Genomic DNA, 23,630 nt, shown 5'->3' on the forward strand with positions numbered 1-23,630 from the left:
TTCGCCAGAGAGCCAGATATCCCCACAGGCAAAAACACACAATGGGGGGCAGGGGGGGGCGCAGAACCGTCTCTTCTTTGAAAACTATTCTGCGGCACTTCTTACAACCAAAACAAGAGCTGAATCTCCAGATTGAGGGACACAAACCAAACTGCAGACACATTTCAAAGTTTTCTTATTTGTTTATTAGGATCCCCATTAGCTTTTGTAGCAGCAGCTACTCTTCCTGAGGTCCACAAACAACACAAAGCATAACAAGTAACAAAACACTGATACAGTGATAGACGAGGACAGTCACACAAACTCAAAATACGATAAGCAATAATACTAAAAAAATATGAGCATTAATAAAAATATATATAAACAATAAAACAAAAAGTGTGTGTTAGAGTGTCTGTGTCTCTTCACAGTCCTCGCCGTTCCATGAGATCCTCGCCGTTCCATGAGATGTTGTTTAATCCGATTTTTAAAAGGTCATTTTGCTGTTTGAGTAATTGGAGATTGAAGGGAATTTCATGTGACCATAGCTCTGTATATTACGGTGCACTGCTGTGAATTCAATTTTAACATTCTGATCAGAATGTTAGTTGATTACGCAGACAAAAATCTGGAATTTTCATCACAGTAATATTTATCATTATAACTAAGAGAAGCAGTTCATCTCTTTTCAACACTCAACCAGGAAAGAATGGCACGCATGCTGTTGTTGTTGTTTGTTCTGTATGTGAGGTTAAGGGCGAGGCGTGCTGCTCTGTTTTGAGTCAGCTGCAGCTTTGCTAGGTCTTTCTTTGCTGCATTTGACCACGTTACCGGACAGTAATCAAGATGGGACAAGACCAGAGTCTAAACAACTAGTACCGTTGATTTGTGTCAAAAACGCAGAACATCTTTTTTATAAATAGACATAGCCCTCCCCATCTTCACAACTACTTTGTCAATATGACTTGACCATAATTGACCATCCAATGTTATACCTAGGAGATTAGCTCCCTCAATGGGCACACACTTTACACACAACTCCAGTTGAGGTTTACTTCTTTGAGAATGTATTTGGTTCAAAACAATGTTATTCGTTTTAGATGTATTGAAGATCACTTTATTATTAAACCATGAGAGTCTCAGCCGTGTCTAAGCTTGGAGAGTGTCTACTAGGCTATATGGAATTGTTTTAAGAAGGTCATACCATGGATCATTTGGCTATTTGATTTTAAATCTTAAGACCCCTTGACGTATCGATTTAAAAGAAAATTAAAAATGGTATTTGGCCTTACTGCTATTAGCCTATGCAAAAGCATTGAATAACAGATTCACTACATAGAACAACTGTCATGTATACTCCCACTCCCCTCCGGCGCCCGAGGTAGTCAGGCTGCTCATTATTACACACACCTGTCACCATCGTTAAGCGCATCATCAGACCTAATCACCTGCCTGATTAACCTTCCTGATTAACATGTCACTCCCTTTGGTTCTTTCCCTAGGCGTTGTTTCTGTTCCTTTGTTTCATGTCTGTACGCTACTAGTGTTTCTTGTTTTGTTCCTTGTGTATTTATTATAAAGTCACTCCCTGAACTTGCTTTCTGACTTCCAGCGAAGACGTTACAACAACAAATAGCCCCAAATGAAAAGTGCATGTCCTATATCTGAGAGATATAAGAAAGATCAGAAAACATGTATTTAACCCCTTATTTTGAGCACTTTTCAACTGATATCAGGGGACCTTCAGACGAGTCGTGAGGTCTGTGGGTGTCCTAGAGAACAACAGCCGGCATGTTTGTGTTCGTGAGAGTCTCACCTTTACACGGAGGGGTCATACTAGTGTGTAGGCCAAACTGTTAGGACGCTACAGACAGAAGTTGGCAGTTCAACTGAACCAAATTCAGACGAGTTCCATGCAGAAGTTCAAAGCGGAGAACACCATCTTGTTCGTGAGAGTCATCTTTCTCTAGAAGGGTCATAATAGTTTGTTGGCCAAACTGTTCGACAACACAGATGATTTTGTGAGAACACTGATTTGCGGTATGTCTCGTGGTCTAACAAACACAGCTCTGTCACAGCAGATGCACGACATAAAACAGATCTCCAGCTTAAACTGACATGTTGATTTTTGTATTATTTTTGTTGTTGTTGTACTATTCACCTGCTTGTGTTTGGTGTTAACAGATGTTTGTTTTCTGGTTGACCTGAACATTGACTAGTTGGCAACTAGCTATCCTCCCAAGGGGTAGTTTCTATCCATGACTAACGCCAGTAATATGACTCAGGTTATCACTAAACCAACTAGAGTTTATACCAATAGTGTTGGTTCTATAACATCCAGTTGTATCGATCATATCGTCACTAATGCTGCAGAGCTTTGCTACAAAGCAATATCAGTTCGCATTGGCTGTAGTGACCATAACAAGGAAATCCAAAGTGCCAAAGGTTGGATAATTATTAAAGAGATCATACAAAATGTTCTCAGGACTCTTTTGTTGAAGATGTAAAAAAATGTATGTGGGTCTGAAGTGTATGAGGAAGTGAATCCAGATGTGAATGAGGAAGTGAAACCAGATGTGAATGAGGAAGTGAAACCAGATGTGAATGAGGAAGTGAAACCAGATGTGAATGAGGAAGTGAAACCAGATGTGAATGAGGAAGTGAAACCAGATGTGAATGAGGAAGTGAATCCAGATGTGAATGAGGAAGTGAATCCAGATGTGAATGAGGAAGTGAATCCAGATGTGAATGAGGAAGTGAATCCAGATGTGAATGAGGAAGTGAATCCAGATGTGAATGAGGAAGTGAATCCAGATGCAGCACTGGAAGTATTTGTAAAATGATTCATGCTAATGATTGACAAGCATACACCTGTTATGAAACACGTGCCACCTTTCCAACTAGTTAGTTCATCCAATTTATGCCCTGCTAGAGCTGCCCCGGGTCAAATGTAAGTACTGTTATTGTAAAGTGGAAACGTCTAGGAGCAACAACGGTTCAGCCGCAAAGTGGTAGGCCACACAAGCTCAACAGAACTGTCGAGTGCTGAAGCGCAGAACGTGTAAAAATCGTACGTCCTCAGTTGCAACACTCACTACCGAGTTCCAAACTGCCTCTGGAAGCAACGTCAGAACAGGAACTGTTCATCAGGAGCTTCATGAAATGGGTTTCCATGGCCGAGCAGCTGCAAACAAGCCTAAGATCACCATACGCAATGCCAAGCGTCGGCTGGAGTGGGGTAAAGCTCGCCGCCATTGGATTCTGGAGCAGTTGAAATGCGTTCTCTGTAGTGATTAATCACGCTTCACCATCTGGCAGTCCGACGGACTAATATGGGTTTGGCAAATGCCAGGAGAATACTCAGTTTCATCAGCTGTCCGGGTGGCTGGTCTCAGATGAATATGCCAGATGAGGAGGTCCTGGGCTGGCAAGGTTACACGTGGTCTGTGGTTGTGAGGCTGGTTGGATGTAGTGCCAAATTCTCTAAAACAACATTGGAGGCAGCTTATGGTAGAGAAATGAACACCGGCAAATGCTCCCCTTCGATGGCCAATGGCACGCTGGAGAAATGTGCTCTTCACAGATTAATTTAGGTTTCAACTGTACGGCATTGTGTGGGCGAGCGGTTTGCGGATGTCAATGTTGTGAACAGAGTGCCCCATGGTGGCGGTGGGGTTACTGTATGGGCAGGCAACGAACACAATTGAATTTTAGCGATGGCCATTTAAATGCACAGTGATACCATGACGAGATCCTTGTCATCCCATTCACCCGCTTCCATCACCTCATGATAATGCACGGACCCTTGTTGCAAGGATCTGTACACAATTCCTGGAAACTGAAAATGTTTCAGTTCTTCCATGGTCTGCATACTCACCATACATGTCACCCATTGAGCATGTTTGGGATGCCCTGGATCGGTGTACGACAGCGTGTTCCAGTTCCCGCCGATAACCAGCAACTTCGCACAGCCATTGAAGAGGAGTGGGACAACATTCCACAATCAACATCCTGATCAACTCTATGCGAAGGAGATATGTTGTGCTGCATGAGGCAAAGGGTGGTCAAGCCAGATACTGGACTGGTTTTCTGATCCACGCCCCTATCTATTGTGCATGGGAATACTTTGGAACAGATTTCCAAAATTGAAATCGATTTGAGATGATTTTCTGTAGTTTAAACAACATTTTCTGTCCAACAATAATAAAAATGTTTTTAAACTTGTGGTCCCAAATAAAATTACCTGCGGGCCCCTGCCTTTTGGTAGTGAAGTGACTGTAGCAGCTAGGGGTAAGACCCAACAGAGAAGAGGAGCTCTGTGTCACTATTTCCACAACTATAGTCTGTGTAGGAGCTGAACTTTCACTAACCACTGCCATAAGTCAAGACTGGCTTCAAGTTTCAAAGACGTCACCGCTGGGATCATGAGAGAAAGAAACAGAACTTCCAAAAAGAGAGAGACTCCCCTAGGCCCTCAAAGTGCCTAATGACGTCCCACTTCTGACATTTCCTTGCCACGATCCTAACAAGTATCGCGATACTGGCATCGTCTCAGCCTTACCTCTTAGTATATACCATCTCCATGGCTCTACTCACCACAAATACCAGTTTGCCCACATTGGTCCAGGGGAAATCATACAGGAGCTCTTTCACTGTCCCCACATTCTGAGAAAAACAGAAACATGATATAAATCGTCATAGAAACAATACATATTAATAACACAATGACCTAGACACATTTATCCCTCACAGCCACCCTTCCTACTGTACCTGAAATATTTGGATCCCACGCAAGGTCAGTCCTAAAGTCATGGAACCCTCCACATCCTTTTTGTCCTGGGGAAGAGATAGAAGTTTATTAGTAATTATATGTTTGTGTTTGTGTGTGTGTGTGTGTGTCCAGGTTGACCTCTGACCTTATAGAGTCTGTAGTAGTGGACTGTAACATCATCCAGCTGGGCACACTCCTTGATGTATTTGAGATGAGCCTCTGAGGCGGTGAGGGAAAACAGGTCTTTGTGCATGTTGGGGATGTGTCTCAGGATGTAATCCCGGCCTCGCTTGGCCCTCACCTGCAAGAGACAGGGACAAATAGGCTGGTTTCAGTAAGGTGACAAAGGAATTCTCTCATACAAGCATCTCAGTAGAGTGAACTCCATCTGCTGGTTCTGATGTCAGCTCACTGGCAGAAGGAAGGAAGGCTTGCCAGTTGGGTTAATGGAGGTTGATGAAACCCCCGCCCAGGGGAAGACAGATGCCTCATATACTGATAGTACATCCCAAAAGGCGTCGTCCAGCTGGGCACAAAAGGCGTCGTCCACCTTATTTCCTGTACATTGAGTATACAAAACATTGCACTAGCCATAACATAGATTTCACCTGGATTCACCTAGTCAGCCTATGATCCCTTATTGATGTCACCTTTTAAATCAACTGCATTCAGTGTAGACGAATGGGAGGAGACCGGTTAAAAAATGATTTTTAAGCCTCGAGACATTTGAGTCATGGATTGTGTATGTGTGCCATTCAGACGGTGAATGGGCAAGACAAAAGATTTAAGTGCCCTTTGAACAGAGTATGGTAGTAGGTGCCAGGCGCACCGGTTTGTGTCAAGAATGGTCCACCACCCAAAGGACATCCAGCCAACTTGACACAACTGTGGGAAGCATTGGAGTCAACATGGGCCAGCATCTCTGTGGAACGCTTTCGACACCTTGTAGAGTCCATGTCCCGACGAACTGAGGCTGTTCTGAGGGCAAGGGAGGGGGGGGGGGGGGGGGGGGGGAAGGTATTCTTAAAGTTTGGGATACTCAGAGCCCTATGGACCATGGTCAGAGTAGTGCACTATATAGGCGATAGGGTGCTATTTGGGAGGGACCCACAATCCCACTGGACTCAGTCAGTTTCAGGTCTAGATTTGGGGCGTTTCTCCGGAACCCAGCCACTCACTCAGAACCAGTTAGAGAACACCCTGGGAGGATGTATTTATGTACCATTCCTGAATGTACAACCATTTCCTGACCCTGTGGCTTCAAAGTGGATATGGGACCAATGGGACGGCAACAGACTAATCACAGGAAGTGGTTGGTAATTAGAGGGGTGGGGCATCGTCATGTCCGGGAGGGGAGGGGGGCATGTCGAATAGGAGAGGAGAGGCAGCAAGTTTAGCCAGCTCGCATGCAGATCATTTCTCTAAAGAGTCAACCGTGCTGTGTGCCACTACCAGGGACAAAAATAAAACTAGCGTCCTAGATCCAGCATGCTCCAATGAGGTAGCGTCCTCAAATTGTTGGAGCTCAGTGATTAATGAAACTGGCCACAGACCTACATTCAGGCTGTGTGCTAGACTACACTTAGCCGGTCCCAATTTACTCCTTATCCCTTTCCCTCGGTCCTAACCCTTCCATGTTTTCATATCTGTAGCAATATGGTGGAAATTTCAACACTACACTGACTATACCCATTTTCAGGTCTGCAAACAATGAAGGGTTATGGGGGCTAAGGGGGATGGAGAGGAAGGCCATAATACTGCCTGGGCAACTCCAATCAATCACATTTATAAAACCCTTTTTACAGGAGCAGTTGTCATAGTGCTTTACAGATACCCAACCTAAAACAAAAAAAAGAGCAAGCAATGCAGATGCACAGTGAAAAACTCAATTTGGTACTGGTTAGGTCAGAAGGATAGATCTACTTACCCATGGAGGGAAGTAGGCCTCAGGTTCAAAGTACTTTCCAAAGTGCTTGTTGCGTTTGAAGTTGCCCAAGTCGGCCTGGAGGGCGAAGGCTGCCAACAGGAAGTAGGCCTCTTCTCTCTGCATACACTGCGATAGCAACACCTGTTTCCTCAGGTGCCAGTAGTAGTAGTACCGGGCTGAGCGGTCACTGGAAGTGAAGAGAGAAGAAGACATGATACAAACACATCCCACTAGGCTAGATCACCATTCTCAGGTTCCTGTAGTACAGTAGGAGAAGACGTTACCCTGGGGGAGGAGACGTTACCCTGGGGGAGGAGACGTTACCCTGGGGGAGGAGACGTTACCTTCGTAACGTACTTACTTAATCCTTTTAACCCCCATTGGGACCTTATGCCACAATGAGCTCCCTCACTTTTCTATCCTCGTCCTCAGAAACACGTCATCATATTAGATCTAATCAAGCAGCTTAAGTATCAATCAATCCAAACCACTTATTCAGAATGATTTCACACTTGTCTCTGATTGTTAAACTTAAGTATGTGTAAGAGGAGATTACTCACAGAATTGCATACAGAATCAAATAGTAATTTATAGGATCTCTGTGGGACTACTTGCCTTATTAATCTCCCATTCTCAACGTAATATTGAGCCCTGAAGTGGATGATCATGGGAGGCCCAAATTGATCGATGCCCTGAAAACAACAAGATACAAATGAAAAACATTGGTTTTGTTATTTTCTAGCAAATCAAACCATCAAGACAGTATGTATATTCATTCTACAAATATAAAATCAAAAACGTCCATCATGACAGCGAAAACAACAGCAGTCGCTCACAAATTTGAATTGAATTTTGACTGTCTGTTGGGGGGTAATCTTGCAAATCTTGAAACCCTGATAGACCGCTTGCTGTTGAAACGATAGTTTAATAAAGGATTCAGTCGGTGCCATAGAGTCATACAGTTAAAGTCGGAAGTTCACATACACCTTAGCCAAATACATTTAAAAACTCAGTTTCAAAATTCCTGACATTTTATCCTAGTAAAAATTCCCTGTTTTAGGTCAGTTAGAATCTCCACTTTATTTTAAGAATGTGAAATGTCAGAATAATAGTAGAGAGAATGATTTATTTCAGATGTTATTTCTTTCATCACATTCCCAGTGGGTCAAACGTTTACATACACTCAATTACTATTTGGTAGCATTGTCTTTAAATTCCTTAACTTGGGTCAAACATTTCGGGTAGCCTTCCACAAGCTTCCCACAATAAGTTGGGTGAATTTTGGCCCATTCCTCCTGACAGAGCTGGTGTATCTGAGTCAGGTTTGTAGTCCTGTAGCTTTTTCAGTTCTGCCTACAAATTTTCTATGGGATTGAGGTCAGTGCTTTGTGATGGCCACTCCAATACCTTGACTTTGTTGTCCTTAAGCCATTTTGCAACAACTTTGGAAGTATGCTTGGGGCCATTGTTCATTCGGAAGAAGCATTTGCCATCTATTTTGTGGAGTGCACCAGTCCCTCCTGCAGCAAAGCACCCCCAAAACATGCTGCCACCCCCATGCTTCATGGTTGGGATGGTGTTCTTCGGCTTGCAAGCCTCCCCCTTTTTCCTCCAAACATAACGATGGTCATTATGGACAAACAGTTATATTTCATCAGACCAGAGGACATTTCACCAAAAAGTACGATCTTTGCCCCAATATACAGTTGCAAACCGTAGTCTGGCTTTTTTAAATGGTGGTTTTGGAGTAGTGGCTTCTTCCTTGCTGAGCGGCCTTTCAGGTTGTCGATATAGGACTTGTTTTACTGTGGAAATAGATACTTTTGTACCCGTTCCCTCCAGCATCTTCATAAGGTCCTTTGCTGTTGATCTGGGATTGATTTACACTTTTCGCACCAAAGTACAATCATCTCTAGAAGACAGAACGCGTCTCCTTCCTGAGCGGTATGACGGCTGTGTGGTCCCATGGTGTTAATACTTGCGTACTATTGTTACTATTGCATTTTGAAATTTCTCCCAAGGATGAACCAGACTTGTGGAGGTCTTGGCTGATTTCTTTTGATTTTCCCATGACGTCAAGCCAAAGAGCCACTGAATTTAAAGGTAGGCCTTGCAATACGTCCACAGGTACACCTCCAATTGACTGAACAATAAGGAAACGTTATGCTGAAGTACTGAAATTCCTAAATAAGGTTGTTAATAAACTATTTGAGAACATTCCCAATGTCAAACCATCTGTAGAACGTTCATAGAATATTACCATTTGTCACCATTTGAACTTTTGGGAAACATTCTGTTGGAAGTAATGAAATACCAACTAATTAAAGTTAATTTTTTTAGTCAAATTCCTTACATTTGCTGAGCAAAGCCAAGCAACTATCCTGCACCTTTCCCAGAAAGTTGAGGGAGGTTTTATGCAAAATAACCATAGGACAACCACGCTCACACCAAGCCCTAAGAAACATATGGTTCTCAGAACGTTATGTGCTTGCTGGGTACTATTTGGTTGTGCAGACTGACTCACCTTGCTGGCCTCTCTCTTCCACTCCTTGGGACAGTACTTAGACAGCTTCTGACCCAACTCCATGTAGATGTGCTCATTGTCTGGAGGGACACACACGAAGGGTTAACTTAAGTCGCTTTATGATGACAGAGTTGTCTCTGCGTCGGTGATATGCATGGAATGAGTCACTCCTGTATAGCAGTATAGCAGACAGACATAGGTAGTTGACAGACAAAGGCAGTGACAATTGCAAGCAGCTGCAAAGGAAAACAAAATCACAGCAGGGCCAGTCAGCCAGTGCTGTTCTGAAAATTGGTTCATCTCATCTGATGGCAATCATATGCCCTGCAGGACAGGTCTATTGACCAGGAACCAGTGGGGCTGATTTAGGGACATTCCTCAGCTGCTTGTCAGAACAGCGCAAAATCACAAGGCAAACAGTGACTAACCACCCACACTAACCCCTATCCCAAACCCAGTTCTATACCTACCACCCATCCCCAACCCCCTGCTCTACCCCCAGCTCCACCCCCCAGCTCCAACCCCCTCGCACTGACCAATCACTCTACCCACATACTTCTGTCACCCCACCCAAACCTCGATCTAGCGCAACTAGGTAGCAGACTAGTCAGCTAGTCCTCCTCTCTCCCTCCCCCTACCTCCCTCCCTCAGAGACACATGCCATTCAAGATCCTATGCCATTCAAATCAAAATTCCAATTAGAATCTGGCTCAAAATTGGAAACTGGAAACTGGAGACTGTACCTACCTTTGAAATGTGGTTACGGGATTTAGGGAAAATAATACATATGGAGAAGATACGATACAATGCCTCCAATAGAAGTCCAATGTTTTACAAAATATGGCAGCCGATACTGAATAAATGGTCTAGTCCCGCTTCATAACTGGGTTGACGATCTGCTGCTACTCTGTGCTGTACTCCACTCAATATTTAGTTTTGGCTTAACTACACTGCTTGTAATGACTATATGCTGTCTTCTTATACATGTACCACCTAATAGGATTTCGTTTTATTTTGTGTGAGTTAAGTTTTGTTTTGTCCTCTAAATTGTCCATCCCATTCAACAGTACAATGAATGTCATTGTTAGTATTGCTGTCTTTTTTATTAGATTTTTTATTGTAAAATAATAAACATATTATAAAAAATAAATTATCATTAAGTTTTATAACCAATTGTTTTATATGGCAGCAAAGTATGGGGTCCACTCTCTAATAATGAATTTACCAAATGGGACGATAATTCAATGGAAATACAGCACGCAGAGTTCTGCAAGACTATTGTAAATGCAAAGAAATCCAAGAAATCCCAGATTTGATTTGTCAAATTAACAAATAGTCCTTTGTTGATTTTATGTAACATTCCAAACTTGTTTAGCATGATCTACATACTTTTATTTTGAAGGCTAACCGCAAAGTCCACTACTGTGGCTAATTCTTATTGTGGCTAGCGTCACATAGATGGGTCCGACCACCATTAATCAAAGAAGAACTGTCTTATAAATTAGGGTTATTTTAGACGACACATAGCTATATATTTAGCTAGCTAACTATAGCTACTGAAACAGATTGATGTTTTGCTGTTTTTGGGGAAGGACATTGTTTGTATCCATGAGCTAGCTAGCTTTTTTTTTTTAAATGACCAGCACTGTAGGTGCACGAGACAACTTTACCAGCATCACAGCCTACATGTCGATGAATCGTTGTCACATATGAAATACGAGTGATAGTGTAATCAATGTGAAATAACTACGTAAATTATGAATGAACGCGTTAAATGATGTGACGTGCGGTCGTTCAGGTCCAGATTGGTCAAATTGTGTTATTTGATGTGGATCTTTTTTGACACACAAAGACCCAAACGGCGTTCCATAGAAATCCTGGTTGAGAATGAAACGACTGAACAAATGAACAACGAAACAGCACAGCAAGTAAGTGAAAGAAATACGTTTTGATTATATTTGACTGGTAATGTGGACATACGTAAATGCCCAAAAAAATAACTTTTCGGTCAGTGTTGTGTGTGTGTAACCTTTATTTAACTAGGCAAGTCAGATAAGAACAAATTCTTATTTACAATGACGGCCCGGACGATGCTGGGCCAATTGTGCACCGCCCTATGGGACTCCCAATCACGGCCGGATGTGATATAGCCTGGATTCGAACCAGGGACTGTAGTGACACCTCTTTCACTGAGATGCAGTGCCTTAGACCACTGTGTCCATGTGTGTGTGTTAACTATTTAACTGTACTAGAATGCTTAAAAGGCTGCTAAAATGTTAAATATCGGTATTGTTTTTTTTGGCAAGGAAAATATTGGATATCGATATCATCCAAAAATGCATCACTAACAGAGACAGAGAAACCGACAGACAGAGAAACCGACAGACAGAGAGACAGACAGACAGCACCAGAAGGACTGGTTAAGGCTGTCTGACAGAGATGGCTCCTCCCATGTATACACACCAATACAATGCTGTTCAATGTGTGGGGAGAAGTGCACACTTCTGGAGAATTGAGGCGTAACTCATTGGGACTGTACAGAGGGAAGGCTAACTGCTCATTGCGCTGATATAACACACAGTAAACTATGCTGTGACTTTAACCACAGAGACAATGGGCCCCATTCAGTAAGGCTGAGATGGGAAAATACATTACAGTAAGGTGAGAGATGTCAGACACAGCAAACAGAGACACACACAAAATGGTAAACCATTCTTACTCTGAATGACGCTGAGTCCAAACAGGTGACAGTCCTTCAGTCGGAGCAGGTCACACACCTGGACCAGCAGCTCCTGACACAATGTCTTCACCTGAGCAGAGAGAGAACGCACAGCATGGGGTTAGAGGTCAGGACATACAGGAGGAGATCAGAGAGTCATTTAGACACACTGTGAAACAACCATGAATGGTATTGCCAGTTTGAAAACAATTACTGCCATTCCTGACCCTGGCTTTTGGACAATACACTATAATATGTGTGTTACTCACAAATATAATCCAATCATACATATAACTGTTTCCCTGCTGCAGTCTTCATACCAGTGGTCTTTTCTCATATGTACCTGAGTCATTTAGCAGACGGTCTTATCCAGAGACACTTACAGTAAGGCCATTCATCTTAAACAGCTAGGTGAGACCCCCACAGTACTCACATTGACAATTACGTTGAGAGTGTCGTCGTTGGGGAGGAAGACGCAGACACAGCGGCGGTCCTGCATAGCTTTGTTGTTGTGGAAGCTGGTCAGTTTGTTCATCTTCGTGTGTCTGGGAGGTGGTCCGGAGAGGCCCCTTGGCCCAGACGGACTAGGCTCCTCCAGGCCCCTGGGATGGGACACTCACTCAGCTCTAGCCCAAGCCCAGCGAGCAGACACCAGACCCAGCAGCAGCCACAGTCTCAGCCTCAGCAGACCAGGACATGGGAGGCACCAGGACACAGGGCAGTCCCACACACTGTAGAAGACAGACAGAGGGGACATCACGTTAGCACTGCTGCATGGGAATGTAGAGTTCGGGGAACCCCCAGTTGTTCTATGTATTTCCAGAGCTAGCACACCTGATTCCACTTGTCAACCAACTACCAAGCCCTTAACTAGGTGAATAAGGTGAGCTAGTTCTGGGCTACAACACAATTGTGAAACATCTGGGGGTTCCCGAGGAGAGGTTTGAAAAACAATGAGTTTATACTAGAGGTCGACCGATTAATCGGAATGGCCGATTATTTGGGGCTGATTTCAAGTTTTCATAACAATCAGAAATCGGTATTTTTGGACACCAATTTTGCCGATTTAAAAAAAAAAAAAAAAAAAAAAAAAAAAAAAAAAAATCGGCCCTAAACACCTGTATTTAATCTTTATTTAACTAGGCAAGTCAGTTAAGGGCACATTCTTATTTTCAATGACGGCCTAGGAAAGGTGGGTTAACTGCCTCGTTCAGGGGCAGAATTACAGATTTTCACATTGTCAGCTCGGGGGATTGTTGTAATTGTCATTATTACAAATAAAATATATATATATATATTTGTTTTAAAATCGGCCGATTAAATCGGTATTGGCTTTTTTGGGCCTCCAATAAATCGGTATTGGTATCGGCGTTGAAAAATCATAATCAGTCGACCTCCAGTTGATACACAACATAATAAACCGATAAAATAACATATTACACACATATCAGGGACTATAAAATGGTATGTCTCCCTCCAACAAGTTTGGGAAAACAACGTAACAAATTACCTTAAAGTTTATAATAAAAGCACCAAACTGTAAAATGGACAGTGCTTTTTCATAGCTTAACTGTGACGAGTATATTTGAGAAGAGCGTACAGTTCAGTAAACAGCTGAAAACAGACTTCGTCATGTGTGATCTCACAGAAGAATATCATGTTGCCCTATTCCCTATATAGTGCATTACTTTTGAGAATTAGTAGAGAGCGCAGGTAAAAAAGTAGTGCACAATATAGGGAATAGTGTGCCATTTGAAACATAACCCTGACTGAGTCCAGGGGAACATCTGTCGGTCTCTGTCTGGAGAGGAACTGGATGAAAGTTGATGATGGCGATGGTGTGGCTGGGAGGGAGGAAGATGAGGGTGGGTGTGCCGTGCAACCAATGATGTATATAAATCCTGGATTGCTGATGCTACGCATTGACCATTAAGAGGCTTTGAAAATGTCAAATCATTTTGTGTAACTGATTCCCCTGCTTAGTGCAACGATAACACAACTGTTCTTGGAGATCTGTTTCATCTCTATTCAAAACGTGTTCTGATGTACACAAACACACCCTGACAGCAGGTAGCAGTGTATCAGGTCAGGCTGGCTGAGCACACTCAACAAAGAGCTTTTGATGGGCCATGTCCAGGAGGTGTGTGTGACTGGTGAAGTACCATCACTTCCTTCCTGTCTAAAACAGAACAGCCATCCCCCACACTACAGAGCAGAACAGCCATCCCCGCACTACAGAGCAGAACAGCCATCCCCGCACTACAGAGCAGAACAGCCATCCCCCGCACTACAGAGCAGAAGAGCCATCCCCCGCACTACAGAGCAGAACAGCCATCCCCCGCACTACAGAGCAGAACAGCCATCCCACGCACTACAGAGAAGAACAGCCATCCCCCGCACTACAGAGAAGAACAGCCATCCCCCGCACTACAGAGAAGAACAGCCATCCCCCGCACTAGAGCAGAACAGCCATCCCCGCACTACAGAGCAGAACAGCCATCCCCGCACTACAGAGCAGAACAGCCATCCCCGCACTACAGAGCAGAAGAGCCATCCCCACACTACAGAACAGCCATCCCCGCAATACAGAGCAGAACAGCCATCCCCGCACTACAGAGCAGAACAGCCATCCCCACACTACAGAGAAGAACAGCCATCCCCCGCACTACAGAGAACAGCCATCCCCCGCACTACAGAGAAGAACAGCCATCCCCCGCACTACAGAGCAGAACAGCCATCCCCCACACTACAGAGCAGAACAGCCATCCCCCACACTACAGAGCAGAACAGCCATCCCCGCACTACAGAGCAGAACAGCCATTCCCGCACTACAGAGCAAAACAGCCATCCCCGCACTACAGAGCAGAACAGCCATCCCCGCACTACAGAACAGAACAGCCATCCCCACACTACAGAACAGCCATCCCCGCACTACAGAGCAGAACAGGCATCCCCCGCACTACAGAACAGAACAGCCATCCCGCACTACAGAGCAGAACAGCCATCCCCCGCACTACAGAACAGAACAGCCATCCCGCACTACAGAGCAGAACAGCCATCCCCACACTACAGTGCAGAACAGCCATGCCCCGCACTACAGAGCAGAACAGCCATCCCCACACTACAGCGCAGAACAGCCATCCCCCGCACTAGAGCAGAACAGCCATCCCCCGCACTACAGAGAAGAACAGCCATCCCCCGCACTACAGAGAAGAACAGCCATCCCCCGCACTACAGAGCAGAACAGCCATCCCCCGCACTACAGAGCAGAACAGCCATCCCCCACACTACAGAGCAGAACAGCCATCCCCGCACTACAGAGCAGAACAGCCATCCCCGCACTACAGAGCAGAACAGCCATCCCCACACTACAGAACAGCCATCCCCACACTACAGAACAGCCATCCCCACACTACAGAGCAGAACAGCCATCCCCGCACTACAGAGCAGAACAGCCATCCCCACACTACAGAACAGCCATCCCCACACTACAGAACAGCCATCCCCGCACTACAGAACAGAACAGCCATCCCCACACTACAGAGCAGAACAGCCATCCCCACACTACAGCGCAGAACAGCCATGCCCCGCACTACAGAGCAGAACAGCCATCCCCACACTACAGCGCAGAACAGCCATCCCCGCACTACAGAACAGAACAGCCATCCCCACACTACAGAAGAGCCATCCCCAGCACTACAGAGCAGAACAGCCATCCCCCGCACTACAGAGCAGAACAGCCTTCCCCCGCACTACAGAGCAGAACAGCCATCCCCGCACTACAGAGCAGAACAGCCATCCCCCGCACTACAGAGCAGAACAGCCATCCCCCGCACTACAGAGCAGAACAGCCATCCCCCGCACTACAGAGCAGAACAGCCATCCCCCGCACTACAGAGCAGAACAGCCATCCCCCGCACTACAGAGCAGCACAGCCATCACCGCACTACAGAGCAGAACAGCCATCCCCGCACTACAGAGCAGAACAGCCATCCCCACACTACAGAACAGCCATCCCCAGCACTACAGAGCAGAACAGCCATCCCCCGCACTACAGAGCAGAACAGCCATCCCCCGCACTACAGAGCAGAACAGCCATCCCCCGCACTACAGAGCAGCACAGCCATCCCCGCACTACAGAGCAGAACAGCCATCCCCCGCACTACAGAGCAGAACAGCCATCCCCCGCACTACAGAGCAGCACAGCCATCCCCGCACTACAGAGCAGAACAGCCATCCCCCGCACTACAGAGCAGAACAGCCATCCCCGCACTACAGAACAGCAGGTGTGTGTGTGATGGCATGAAGGTTAATTAGGGGAAATATTGACATAATTGGATCACACTCTCTCTCTACAACACAGAGAGAGAGAGAGAGAGAGGTAGAGAGAGAGAGGTAGAGAGAGAGAGGTAAAGAGAGAGAGGTAAAGAGAGAGACGTAAAGAGAGAGAGGTAAAGAGAGAGAGGTAAAGAGAGAGAGGTAAAGAGAGAGAGGTAAAGAGAGAGAGAGACAGAGAGAGACAGAGAGAGACAGAGAGAGACAGAGAGAGACAGAGACAGAGAGTGAGAGGGCGTGCTAACAACCACCATTATCCATCATGTCTGACCTTTTCTTTACCTTCTGTCTCTAGTACCAAACATAAATAAAATCAATGACTTACAGTATGTAATAAAATATTTATCTTTATGTACGAGATCCCAACTGTGTATATAAATGTATATACAATATAAATAATCATATTATCCTGTTTTTCCTTATGGTCATGAGATGTATTTTTAAAAAATATATATATTTCACCTTTATTTAACCAGGTAGGCTAGTTGAGGACAAGTTCTCATTTACAACTGCGACCTGGTCAAGATAAAGCATAGCAATGTGAACAGACAACAACAGAGTTACACATGGAGTAAACAATTAACAAGTCAATAACACAGTAAAAAAAAAAAGAGTCTATATACATTGTGTGCAGAAGGCATGAGGAGGTAGGCGAATAATTACAATTTAGCAGATTAACACTGGAGTGATAAATGATCAGGTGGTCATGTGCAGGTAGAACTGGTGAGGTAAGAATTCCATTAGTTATTAATAGCATCCTGTAAGTTGTATTATCTTGTTAAGTAAAGAAGTTAGTTGAATGCTGTGGTTTCAGCTGTGTCCTCTATTAAAATCACATCCTTTTACACTTTCAGGTGGGGATATAATCCTCACTCCCAACGTAGTAATAACACCATTCAGCGACAAAGGCATTTCACTCTACTTGTGCACGTGACAATAGAAGAAAAGGGAAACTACAGTTGAGCTAAATGATGAGGATGCCTGTGTTGGGCGGGCCGGGTGAGGAGGGGTAAACCGTCAGTCATTAAGACACTGTGTGAGAGAGGGGTGAGTCATCAGATCACTAATGGTTTAGAACCCGATTGTGTCATGTCTCATCAACACATTAGACATCCCAGTGTTCCATAGACTGTGATATAGACACACTGCTGATATGCTCATTTTCACCATGGTTTCAACTTGGATTCCAGGCTGGGGATTTTCCATCTCTGGCATGAAGGCTGGATAATAGTAGTACATTAGTACTGCCTTCCATCCCTTATTCAGCCACAGTAGCCCAGTAGACTAGTGATGAAACACCAGAACAGTGTCCCCAGCAGCCCAGTAGACTAGTGATGAAATACCAGAACAGTGTCCCCAGCAGCCCAGTAGACTAGTGATGAAATACCAGAGCAGTGTCCACAGCAGCCCAGTAGACTAGTGATGAAATACCAGAGCAGTGTCCACAGCAGCCCAGTAGACTAGTGATGAAATACCAGAGCAGTGTCCACAGCAGCCCAGTAGACTAGTGATGAAATACCAGAGCAGTGTCCACAGCAGCCCAGTAGACCAGTGATGAAATACCAGAGCAGTGTCCACAGCAGCCCAGTAGACTAGTGATGAAATACCAGAGCAGTGTCCACAGCAGCCCAGTAGACCAGTGATGAAATACCAGAACAGTGTCCACAGCAGCCCAGTGATGAAATACCAGAACAGTGTCTACAGCAGCCCAGTGATGAAATACCAGAAGTGTCCACAGCAGCCCAGTAGACTAGTGATGAAATACCAGAGCAGTGTCCACAGCAGCCCAGTAGACTAGTGATGAAATACCAGAGCAGTGTCCACAGCAGCCCAGTGATGAAATACCAGAGCAGTGTCCACAGCAGCCCAGTGATGAAATACCAGAACAGTGTCCCCAGCAGCCCAGTAGACTAGTGATGAAATACCAGAACAGTGTCCACAGCAGCCCAGTAGACTAGTGATGAAATACCAGAGCAGTGTCCACAGCAGCCCAGTGATGAAATACCAGAGCAGTGTCCACAGCAGCCCAGTAGACTAGTGATGAAATACCAGAGCAGTGTCCACAGCAGCCCAGTGATGAAATACCAGAACAGTGTCCACAGCAGCCCAGTAGACTAGTGATGAAATACCAGAGCAGTGTCCACAGCAGCCCAGTGATGAAATACCAGAGCAGTGTCCACAGCAGCCCAGTGATGAAATACCAGAGCAGTGTCCACAGCAGCCCAGTAGACTAGTGATGAAATACCAGAGCAGTGTCCACAGCAGCCCAGTAGACTAGTGATGAAATACCAGAGCAGTGTCCACAGCAGCCCAGTAGACTAGTGATGAAATACCAGAGCAGTGTCCACAGCAGCCCAGTAGACTAGTGATGAAATACCAGAGCAGTGTCTACAGCAGCCCAGTAGACTAGTGATGAAATACCAGAGCAGTGTCCACAGCAGCCCAGTAGACTAGTGATGAAATACCAGAGCAGTGTCCACAGCAGCCCAGTAGACCAGTGATGAAATACCAGAACAGTGTCCACAGCAGCCCAGTAGACTAGTGATGAAATACCAGAGCAGTGTCCCCAGCAGCCCAGTAGACTAGTGATGAAACACCAGAACAGTGTCCACAGCAGCCCAGTAGACTAGTGATGAAACACCAGAACAGTGTCCACAGCAGCCCAGTAGACTAGTGATGAAATACCAGAGCAGTGTCCACAGCAGCCCAGTAGACTAGTGATGAAATACCAGAACAGTGTCCACAGCAGCCCAGTAGACTAGTGATGAAATACCAGAGCAGTGTCCACAGCAGCCCAGTGATGAAATACCAGAGCAGTGTCCACAGCAGCCCAGTGATGAAATACCAGAGCAGTGTCCACAGCAGCCCAGTGATGAAATACCAGAGCAGTGTCCACAGCAGCCCAGTGATGAAATACCAGAGCAGTGTCCACAGCAGCCCAGTAGACTAGTGATGAAATACCAGAGCAGTGTCCCCAGCAGCCCAGTAGACTAGTGATGAAATACCAGAGCAGTGTCCACAGCAGCCCAGTAGACTAGTGATGAAATACCAGAGCAGTGTCCACAGCAGCCCAGTAGACTAGTGATGAAATACCAGAGCAGTGTCCACAGCAGCCCAGTAGACTAGTGATTAAATACCAGAGCAGTGTCCACAGCAGCCCAGTAGACTAGTGATGAAATACCAGAGCAGTGTCCACAGCAGCCCAGTAGACTAGTGATTAAATACCAGAGCAGTGTCCACAGCAGCCCAGTAGACTAGTGATGAAATACCAGAGCAGTGTCCACAGCAGCCCAGTAGACTAGTGATGAAATACCAGAACAGTGTCCACAGCAGTAATTAGTGATGTGCAGTTTGCCAACAAGTCGTTCTTTTTGCATGACTCTTTACTGACCCAAGAGTCATCATTTGTTAATTTTAGTTGCACGTTTAACTTGCTGGAAAGAATGAATGCAATGAATTGATTATTGAATATTACGATGGACACAGCTTTGTAGAACCAAAACACACACAGCCTCTGGTCAACAAACTCAAACTAATCGTTCAGGTTGGGGGGAGGGGGGGGTTGCAGTGCACGAATAACTGTGCTTATCACCCTCGCGGCAGTCAAGCAATGCAAGAGTTCACAATCTAGTTCGGTAGCGACCACAACTAGACCTTGATTCAAATGTATCAAGAAATAATCGTATTTGTTTGCCAATTCAATCAACACATTTACATTGTTTAAACCACATGTTTACAAGTCTCATTCAAACAAATGACTGCTCCACGAGAGTCATGATTCTACGAGACTCAAGTTTTCAGTTTTTCGTTCGCCCCTAAGTGTTCCTCCTGCATGCTCTGGGCAGTAATGTCAGTAAAGTCAGTAAAAAGAGCTGAACTTCCCATCATTAAATAGTGATTCAACACCAGAGCAGTGTCCACAGCAGCAGCCCAGCAGTCAGACAGAAAGAGAGACCCACTTCCTGCCTTCAGCCCGGGATAGTGGCCAGGATGGAGTATTTCTGTCAACGTGGCAAGCTCGCGTCAGAGCCAGGCAGACCCGCGACACAGAAGAGCCCCGGAATACAGCAGAGCCGTGGTGGAAAAAGTACTTCAAATGTCCTACTTGACTGAAAGTAAAATATACCTTAATAGAAAATGACTCAAGTAAAAGTCACCCAGTAAAATACTATTTGAGTAAAAGTCCAAAAGTATCTGGTTTAAATGTACTTCAGTACAGTTGTGGAAAAAGTACTAAATTGTCATAATTGGGTAAAAAGTAAAAGCTATACAACAAACTCCTGATATTATGTAAACCGAACGATTCCTGTTTTGTTTTGTTTCTCGGACAGACAGGGGCACACGCCAACACTCAGACATCCTTTACAAACACACCAGTTGTGTTTAGTGAGTCCGCCAGATCAGAGGCTGTAGGGATGACAACGTGCTATATTGACAGGTGTGTGAATTGGAACATATTGCTGTCCTGCCTGAGCATTCGAAGCATAACGAATACGTTTGGGTGTCAGGGAAAATGTATGTAAAGTAAAAAGTACATTATTTTCTTTAGGAATGTAGTGGAGTAAAAGTTGTCAAGAATAGTAAAGCACAGATAACCCCAAAAACGTAACAAAAAAATAATTGAAACTACTACTTAAGTACTTAGCACCATTGAGACAGAGAATTTTTAAATATCTGAATGTCTCGGTCTCTCCCAATGCCTTGTTTGACATCACAGTGGTGGGATGCTCCTCTATGAACCCCTCCAAAACTACAGACAGAGGTTGGGCCAGAAATCCCCTGGAACACGAACAGAGAGACTAAAACCAGAGGGAGGCTGAGAAATACATTTGAATCTTACAGAGAGAGAGGAGGAAGAGAGAAACTAACTGGGGGGAAAAATAACAGTTTTAGATAGAAAATACATGTTGAGATTAAGACAGGATAGAGAGAGAGAGAGGGGGGGGGGGGAGAGAGAGACACCGACAAGCGAAAGAGACATGGAGAGAGCCAGAGAGAGAGAGAGGGGGGGGGGGGGAGACACCGACAAGCGAAAGAGACATGGAGAGAGAGCCAGAGAGAGAGAGAGAGGGGGGGGGGGGGAGAGAGACACCGACAAGCGAAAGAGACATGGAGAGAGAGAGAGAGAGAGAGGGGGGGGGGGGGAGACACCGCCAAAGATAAGAGGGAGAGCGAAAGAGACAGAGAGAGAGAGAGAGAGAGAGAGAGAGAAACTCAAAGCACAGCCGTGAGAAACTGCTGCAGTCAGGAGAATTCCATTCTAACATCTGTTTCTCATTCCGACAACGGAGGCCTTTGACACCCACCCATGCTACATGTACCCTGACTCCTGCAAACACAGGCTACATGCACCCCGACTCCTGCAAACACAGGCTACATGCACCCCGACTCCTGCAAACACAGGCTACATGCACCCCGACTCCTGCAAACACAGGCTACATGCACCCCGACTCCTGCAAACACAGGCTACATGCACCCCGACTCCTGCATACACAGGCTACATGCACCCCGACTCCTGCATACACAGGCTACATGCACCCCGACTCCTGCATACACAGGCTACATGCACCCCGACTCCTGCATACACAGGCTACATGCACCCCGACTCCTGCATACACAGGCTACATGCAAAAACTCCTGACAGCTCCACGGGATAGGGAATATTTTGATTCAACAGGAATGTTAGGGATGTAGAGACATGTACAGAACGGTGGGGGAGCGAGCTACACGTTTAGAACCTTGTTCATCACCAACAACCCTTTTTATTCTATTCAGAACCTTTTAGTAATTACATGGAACCTTGTATTATCGAAAGGGTTCCACTTGGAACCAAAAATTGTTATTTTCATAAGGTCCTCCTCCTATGAGGACAATTGAAGAACCTTCTTTCTAAGAGTGTTGCTAGTGGGAAAGGAAAGACCAGAATGTGGGGGACGATGGATGAACATGATGTTTCTACTATCCCAGTGGTTCCCAAACTGTGGCGTCGGCAGGGGGAACCCAGTCCGGCTTTAAACTTACTCTTGAATGTTGTAATAGTAGAATGCACAAGAAGCAATTTCCAAAATTGGGTAGCGCATCATCAGTTCCTCTTGTCATATTAGTGATTGCATACCTTAGTGAGATGTTTACTCAGGGGGCCAGAGTATTAAAGGTTGGGAACCCCTGTACGATCCCTCTTTACTCCTCCACTGTGTTTAGAAGACATGGACTGTATATTGAGCAAGAAAAACAGTCAGTGTACCACGGAGCTCCAGGAAGTTATGGAAATAGAGACAGGAAGGACTGACAGACAGCACTACGATATCCCCAAGGCATGCTGTAATCGTAAACATTACACGATAGAGAGGACGAAGATGAGGAATATGAAGAAAAGAAGTGCGGAGAAGAAGAGTCATGAAGATGCTAGGTCAATACAGACAGGATACAGTAGTGTCGTCAGACTGAGGTGACCTGGCCAATAACAACATCGTTCTGTTTTCCCTCTCCAGTTGGAAGTGCTGTTCTCAGCAGTCATACAGCTGGACCCTGGTACAGGTCAGTGTGGCCCTCCCCTGGTCTCACTTGGTTTTTGCATTTGGTAGGGAAATGTTGCCCTCAATCATACACTGTATATCAGCTGCATCTCAAATGTATATAGTCCCGGATGTGTTTGTGCTCTTGACAAATCCATTGTCGTTGTCAGACAAAACATGTTTGTTTTGGCACACAGACTGACTCCGGCTAGAAATCACCTCTGTGGACCCCCAAAACCACTTCCTACTTCTTCCTAGCATCTGTCCCAGATCAAACACAGCGGCCCAAAGAGGATATGACTATTTAGTGTGGTCCTCTGGCCAACTCTGGTTTATCAGGGGCGGCAGGTAGCCTACTGGTTAGAGTGTTGGACAAAAAGGTTGCAAGGTTGCAAGATCAAATCCCACCGAGCTGACAAAGTTAAAAGCTGTCGTTCTGCCTCCTGAACAAGGCAGTTAACCCCAATTTCTAGGCCATCATTGTTCATTGGCCAAATTTGTTCCTAACTGACTTGGCTAGTTAAATAAAATAAAGATGTATATAAATAAATATCAGCTGAGTAGCTTACAATCTGCAGTAGGCCTGGCTGGCAGAGCTCCACTGGAACAGGGAGAGAGGGAAGATGTAAACTACTCAGCTGAAGATGGATCAGAAATGTGGGCGGGGCACTGGGCAGATTGTATCATATCATATGAACCAATGTGATGCAACGCTTTGTAATAAGGGGAATGGCCCATTATACTACATCCACTCTGTATCTATGCCAGCCTGCAGGAATAGCAGTGAGATCAAACTTCACGTGGTCTTCTACACCTCAGAGCACCAGGATAAGCCTCAGACAAATAACTGTTGATATGAA

At 45.2% G+C, this 23,630-nt stretch overlaps 1 protein-coding gene across 2 annotated transcripts in view; it reads right to left on the reverse strand.

The window, feature by feature from the left end:
• LOC110505884 (FERM domain-containing protein 6) overlaps nucleotides 1-23,630 on the reverse strand; it is a 52,506-nt gene that overhangs the window by 9,726 nt on the left and 19,150 nt on the right. For both annotated transcript variants that reach the window (XM_036962645.2, XM_090221313.1), the window contains exons 2-9: nucleotides 12,354-12,651; nucleotides 11,921-12,011; nucleotides 9,202-9,281; nucleotides 7,293-7,369; nucleotides 6,678-6,864; nucleotides 4,896-5,051; nucleotides 4,750-4,815; nucleotides 4,576-4,644 (exon numbers count right to left, since the gene is read on the reverse strand). In XM_036962645.2, coding sequence (XP_036818540.1) covers nucleotides 4,576-4,644; nucleotides 4,750-4,815; nucleotides 4,896-5,051; nucleotides 6,678-6,864; nucleotides 7,293-7,369; nucleotides 9,202-9,281; nucleotides 11,921-12,011; nucleotides 12,354-12,455 — 828 coding nt within the window. In that variant the 5' untranslated portion in view covers nucleotides 12,456-12,651. The remainder of the gene's footprint in view (nucleotides 1-4,575; nucleotides 4,645-4,749; nucleotides 4,816-4,895; nucleotides 5,052-6,677; nucleotides 6,865-7,292; nucleotides 7,370-9,201; nucleotides 9,282-11,920; nucleotides 12,012-12,353; nucleotides 12,652-23,630) is intronic.

The sequence above is a fragment of the Oncorhynchus mykiss genome, chromosome 25 (assembly GCF_057628025.1).
Source record: "Oncorhynchus mykiss isolate SJ-2025 chromosome 25, ASM5762802v1, whole genome shotgun sequence".
NCBI lineage: Eukaryota > Metazoa > Chordata > Actinopteri > Salmoniformes > Salmonidae > Oncorhynchus > Oncorhynchus mykiss.